Genomic DNA, 5,879 nt, shown 5'->3' on the forward strand with positions numbered 1-5,879 from the left:
GGGACCCGTCGACGTCCCGCGACACGCCGACGGTTTCGGGGTCGTTTTCGGTGCTGGACCAAGTGGCTGGACACGCGTTTTTTTCGCCGACGAGAAACCGCTGCCGTCGCGTATGGTCATGGCGACGTGCGCGCGGCCCTTTAGAGCGCCGAAAATGACTCGTATGTCGTCGCGTAAGGCTCGGTTTTGGGCTGGATTTCCTCTAGGGATCGGACGAACGCCATCCGATCGCTGCAACAATCTCATCAGCTCACTATACTGACCACGAGGAATTCCCTTTTCAGGTGCAGCCCCGTAATCCGCGACGCCTTTCCTGGCGAGGTAGAGCCTGCGCCACTCCTGGTACGCCGGCAGGTTCATCAAGTGCGTGCGGGTCCCAGTCGAGGTTCAGCCAGGTCTGCTTCCACTGCGACCGCGGGATCTGGCACGCCGCGATACCATAACTCCGCTCAATCCAGACGGATCCGGACGATTCGAAGGCCGCTTTTGAGTTCCTACGCGGGCTCCTCGGGATAGGCGCAGCCTCGGGGCTCGGCTCGACGACGGCAAAACCCTGGGTTTTCAGTGTCGCCCCCTAATTTGACACATTCCCATTACTACACACTTTATTCAGGACTAGCAGTAGCAGTAGTGCGTGTTTGACTTGATGAAGTATCCTGTATCCTTAGTTAGGGCAGTAGAAATAGAGAAGTAGAGCATCCCACCAACCATCGTCGAGAAGGAATAGGAACACCTCCACTTCATTGAATACACGTGAATTTAAGACTGGCTCGTTTGTCCGAGGAACTTCAAATTATTCCAAAGGCCACAAGTTGACAGGCAGTCACAAATAGAGCTTTGATTGTGAGCTTCGGCGCAGCGTCAAGTACCCAGACGTGGAACGTAGACTCATCGTTGCAGTTGTCCGTATAGCAGCAAGTCGCATTGCACTTTTTGAAGTAGTCGCTCGCCTGGAAGTACCATGGCATGTTTCGACACCACGGCTCGAGGTTCTGCTGCGAGCAGAGATCTCTCACCCCACATGTTGAGTACCTACCGTGACCACTTGGACGGTATGGACAGAGACTCTGAAACATGCTTAACGGAAAGTTGTTGTCGTCTTTTCATGGTACTGTACGTCACGCTCATGCAGGCATCGTAGGAGGTCGGGCAAGTGTAATTGCGCTCGATTCCACTGTCATCCTCGTCGGGGTACCCTTGAAGCTACAAGATGTTCAGCTTCGTCCCGCGTTGCGGTCTACATAACAGGGGCGCTGGACATCACTTCCATGTTTTTGTTGTAATCGTAGCCCTGCGTCGGGGTTTACTGCCGCACGCAGCACACCCAAGGGGAAGGTAGACCTGATAACAGGAGATGCCCATAACCGCCGTCGTCATACCGACGAGGCAGAGGCGTCGCAGCGGGACTCTCATTATGCCTCGGTTAGGATATGTGTCGATCTATATCCTTTGAACACTTCCGAGTCGCCGAGCCTGGTGCTACCGGAGGCTTACCGGTGACTGGACCTGGCACGTCGCTGTGACGCTAACCAGACAGGAGCAAAAGAGCGCTATGCACAGGACGCCAGGGACACTACCCCCAAACGGCCTCTCCAGCCCCGTCAACGGTCTCCCAACGGACCGTCCCCAGGGGCAAGTCCGGCCGCCTCATCCGAAAAATTTGAGTGCGACCTCGCACGCTTTCTCTGACGGCCACTTGGCTCGTCTCTGTGACGTTTGGCAGTCTTTACAATAGGTGGGCTGAATTTTCGGCGCTTCACCTCCTTTAATACAGAAGAGTACCGCAAGTGGCGGCGGTATTGGGGTCCACCATGCCAGTATTCCCCCCACCACCGCTTTTTCTCATCTTGTGTTCCGTCTGCTCGGGTATAGTTTATTACCATGGTAAAATTTGTAGACCCTGGTAGCACCAGTGCCTGGTTTCTTATACCTGCATCCGAATTATCTTTTGGGACCAAAATATAGAGGTAGTTTAGCAATTCCTATAGGAACCAATCCTCAGCTGGCCCCAGAACACCCAAAGCACCCCGGGGGCCACCCCAGGCCGGTACCAGTCCACCACCCGCGTCCGTAGGGACGCGCCGACGAGTCCGGCAGTACTCACGGGGCGCACAACTAAATAAGGGGAGTACTGCAAATTGCCTTTACGGCGGTGCTATATGTGTCCGGTTGCGAGTTAGTGGGCTAGCCCACCTATCATCGTCCTGCCTCTACGTCCTGCCCAAAATAACACTGCTGGTTGTGGTGGCCCTCTCCCAGCTCGCCGCTTCCCCGGGGTCCGGGGCCGCGGCGGCGTGGATTATTTTTTCAAGCATGCTTGGGCCTCTATTGACCTGCATGAAAATCCAATCTCAAGTTGAGCTACAATGAGACTGCATTCTTTACAAGATTCGAGCGCAGCTGACCATCAGACGGGCCGAAAGCCGTAGACGGATTCCCAGAGGCCCATCTTTTCCGGCTTCGTCGAGGTCAAGCCGGTCGTCGTCGATCGACGCTGCGACTTCGTTTGCCTCGGCGCCGGCGCGTAGATGCCCGCACGACTTGAGTTTGCGAAACTCGACAAGGATGACACGCCAGGAGACGCGGGCGAATGTGCGTTTCCCTTAATCTCGCTGATGCCGGCGCCCTCCAAGTTAGCAAGCTCAGGTCGAGGCCCATGCTGTCACACCATGCTCCTCGCCAACATTGCACCGGGCGCTGCTTTGGCGTGCCCGAGGGTGCCATACTTGGCGCCTGAGTTGGTCATTCTCGCCGCGGCATAGGCGTCAAGCTGCTTGCGCAGGTGCGCGCCCACAGGCACGGATATGAAGTAGTGGGTGAGGAAAGCGCATACGAAAAGTGTCACAGGCAGGACAATCTGGAATGTCCAGACGCCATAGGGGGCCTTTTGGTAGGCACCGTAGCTCACACCAAAGGGCGCTCGGCCTTGTTCTGTGTACAGCGTGTCCTTGTCCGCGGCGGCGTGGTAAGCGGCCCCAACGAGGTGAAAAACGACGGCCTGGAGGATATATTGCGCGTAGGATATCGCTCCGAAGTACTGTAGCCAGGGTCTCTTGAAAGCTGCGGCGGTGGGATCTGTCTCTGAACAGAGGCCAACTATGATCAGCGCGTTGAGGGGTGCGAGACCGCCATTGTGAATGAAATAGAAACGTCCACCCGCGTACTCGTCGTCGTACAACTTCATGCCCGAGATGCCCTCGACGCTGCAATTGAGCGCTGTGAGGACATAGGCAGTGTAGCCAACGGTCGCCCCATGGTTCACCAGCCAGCGCAGCGCGACGGCGAACGGAACGGAACCCGAATTGACGACTTCGAGTGCCTCTCTTGTCGGATCGGCACCGCGGATGCCACAGCGGATGCCAAAATCAAGGTATATGCGCGCAAGGACCATGCCAAATGCAAAAGTGTGCACATACATGAGCGGGTTGTAGCGGTAGAAATCATGGGGTGCATCTGCATGTGAGAGACCACGAAACCACATGTCCATGCCAGCACCGCCAGAACATGCCCAAAGGCCGACAGCAGTCGGCACGAGCGCCTGGCGCGGCAGCCGACGAAGGATGCGATACAGCGGCTTGAAAAGGATCCAGTAGAACGCCAACGCCGACATAAACCACGCGGGGACGTTCCAGTGGATGGCCATCGCGTAAAATTTACCGCCCACGCGTCCATCTTGTTTCCCATATTTGGCACAGATCATGTTCGGCCACCAAGCCTGGGTCAGCGTTAGATGCATCCCATAATTAACCCAGTCCTGCCACGTCGCGTAGTTAAAAGCACTGGTACCTATCGAGAGCACACATTGAAGCCGCTTCAGGATAGAAACAGTTCGCGCCCGTGCCTCGAGCAGCCCAAGGCAGGGAGCAAAATATAGGTTCAAGGCTGCGCCTAATGAAACACTCCTATCTCGGAACGCTGTTCGGTGCCAGCGAGGTTGAAAAGAACTAGGACCAAAGACAAGAGGTACGCAGGGTACGTGTTCGTGAGCCTCTCGGCAACATACTGCCACGTGGGTTTCAAGTCGTCTGGCATCGAAGATGAAAGCCGCGCCACCGCAAGGACAAACCTACCAGCGCGACAGGAGTTCTTGCAGAATCACAAGCCGCCGAACGCTGTAGCGAACCCAGAGAGGATAAAAAAATACTGGGTCAGAAAGGTGCCGAAGCGAAAAATGCGTATCGCCGAACGTTTCTCAGATTCGCTCACGTCGATACCTGCCCATTGATAAATACCCCCACCATTTGGGGTGTAGTAGTGGTAGGCCACAATCCAGCACGAAGCCACGTAACGCGAAAACACCAGGGAGTCGAACCGCACGCGTCCCATTTGGAAATTTAGAAACGAGACGTGACGCGGCGGCGGTATAGAAAAATTTACAGGCGGTAGAGAGATAGAGAGTTTTGTATCTCCCTAGTGGCTCGCAGATGAGGTGAACCATAGCACAGGCGTTATAGGCTAGGTTAAGGAGGAGGAGGATACGGGGGATTGGTATCCTAGGGGATGACGCTGGGGGAATTGGGTCATCTGCTCCCCCGCCGCATGCGGGCGTATGGAGGGGGGTCCGCGAGGGGGCCCGATGGGAGCCCGCTTCAGAATGACACGGCCCGGTGTGTTTGGCAGTGTGACTTAGAGTGCCGCTGCCAGCGGACCGGGCAGCGGACCGGGGACCTCTAGGAGGCAGCCCCATCGCGTGGTGCAGCTAGCGATAGGCATCTTTGGCCACGTTGAGCCGTCTCGCGCGTCCGCCCTACGCTCTGCTCGCCGGCACCCCACGAACCCCCCTGGAGTCTATATACTATTTTGCAGTGTGTCGCGGAGCGTCCGTCCGAGCAGCAACATAAAACTTTTAATGAGTGGTTAAAAGCGAGCGCAGCGAGCAACCTCAATTAAACGAGTGGCCGATAGCTCGCGAAGCGAGCTTGCCGGCCGTAGGCCGGCTTGTTATGCTTAAGCACGAGTTTTAGGCGGTGTAGGGCGGTACCGAGGCATCAGCAAGCGGGCACTCCGACGACCGAGTCGGTGGTCATGCACGGACCCCACGACAAGTTACCCGATGGTGCGCTCCAGCGCGCGGGCGTGCTCTACAAACGGTCAGACTTCCTCAAGGATTGGCAGCCGCGACATTTTAAGCTCGAGGGCTTCTACCTGCGGTATGCCTTGCCGGATTCCCCGCTGACGGTGAAGAAGGCGCTGGACTTGGCACTATGCAAGATCACGCGCTGCGATGCGCCCGTGCGCTCCAGGGGAGCGCAGAATTTCCACCTCCTTGTCGTGACGAAGATCGGAGCCGGCATTGAATGGACGCTCGGAGCACTCCACGCGCGCGAGGCGGACGAGTGGGTCTTGGCACTCAAAGCTGCAGCCGGCAAGGCCACGCGGCGCGTAGTCAAAGGTGTCCAAGATGAGCGGCGCGCCGAGCTGTGTAAAGGTGTCCAAGATGAGCGGCGCGCCGAGCTGTGTTGCGCCCCGTCGACCGAGTCGCTGCCCACCGCGGCTCCTGCGTCCACGTTGAAGACCGAGGGTCCTCGGCGGCGTGCGCTTGCACGCAAAAAGAGGCCGAGCGTCGCCCCAGCACCAACACCGGCCGTGGATATGGTCGCCAAAGTGGCGCCCGCACTGTCGAATACGCACCTCAAGCCCGGTGCCGCATGTCTGCCCTCGCCGCAGAGCAAGCGGCGACATTTCGTTATCCTCGGATTTCTCGCTCCCTCAGTCATTTACATTGCATGCGGCGCGCATCCTGGCATCCAGCCGCTCCGCGGCGCCATATTTTTTGCATCACTCCTCGCCGTCGGCGTGAAATCGTCCTTTTTATCGGCGGCCACCTCATAGTCTCGCGCCAGCGCCCTTTTTCGAGATATCCTTTTCTTTCGGCGGGG

At 57.3% G+C, this 5,879-nt stretch overlaps 1 protein-coding gene across 1 annotated transcript in view; it reads right to left on the minus strand.

Annotated features, from left to right (window-relative positions):
- Window positions 1-481: 481 nt before the first annotated feature.
- AURANDRAFT_72473 (hypothetical protein) overlaps window positions 482-5,879 on the minus strand; it is a gene marked incomplete at both ends in the record, with an annotated part of 21,305 nt that continues 15,907 nt past the window's right edge. Inside the window, 3 exons of the mRNA XM_009042371.1 lie at window positions 482-656; window positions 1,881-1,930; window positions 3,570-3,786. Coding sequence (XP_009040619.1) covers window positions 616-656; window positions 1,881-1,930; window positions 3,570-3,786 — 308 coding nt within the window. The remainder of the gene's footprint in view (window positions 657-1,880; window positions 1,931-3,569; window positions 3,787-5,879) is intronic.

Source organism: Aureococcus anophagefferens (genome assembly GCF_000186865.1).
Source record: "Aureococcus anophagefferens unplaced genomic scaffold AURANscaffold_30, whole genome shotgun sequence".
Lineage (NCBI taxonomy): Eukaryota > Pelagophyceae > Pelagomonadales > Pelagomonadaceae > Aureococcus > Aureococcus anophagefferens.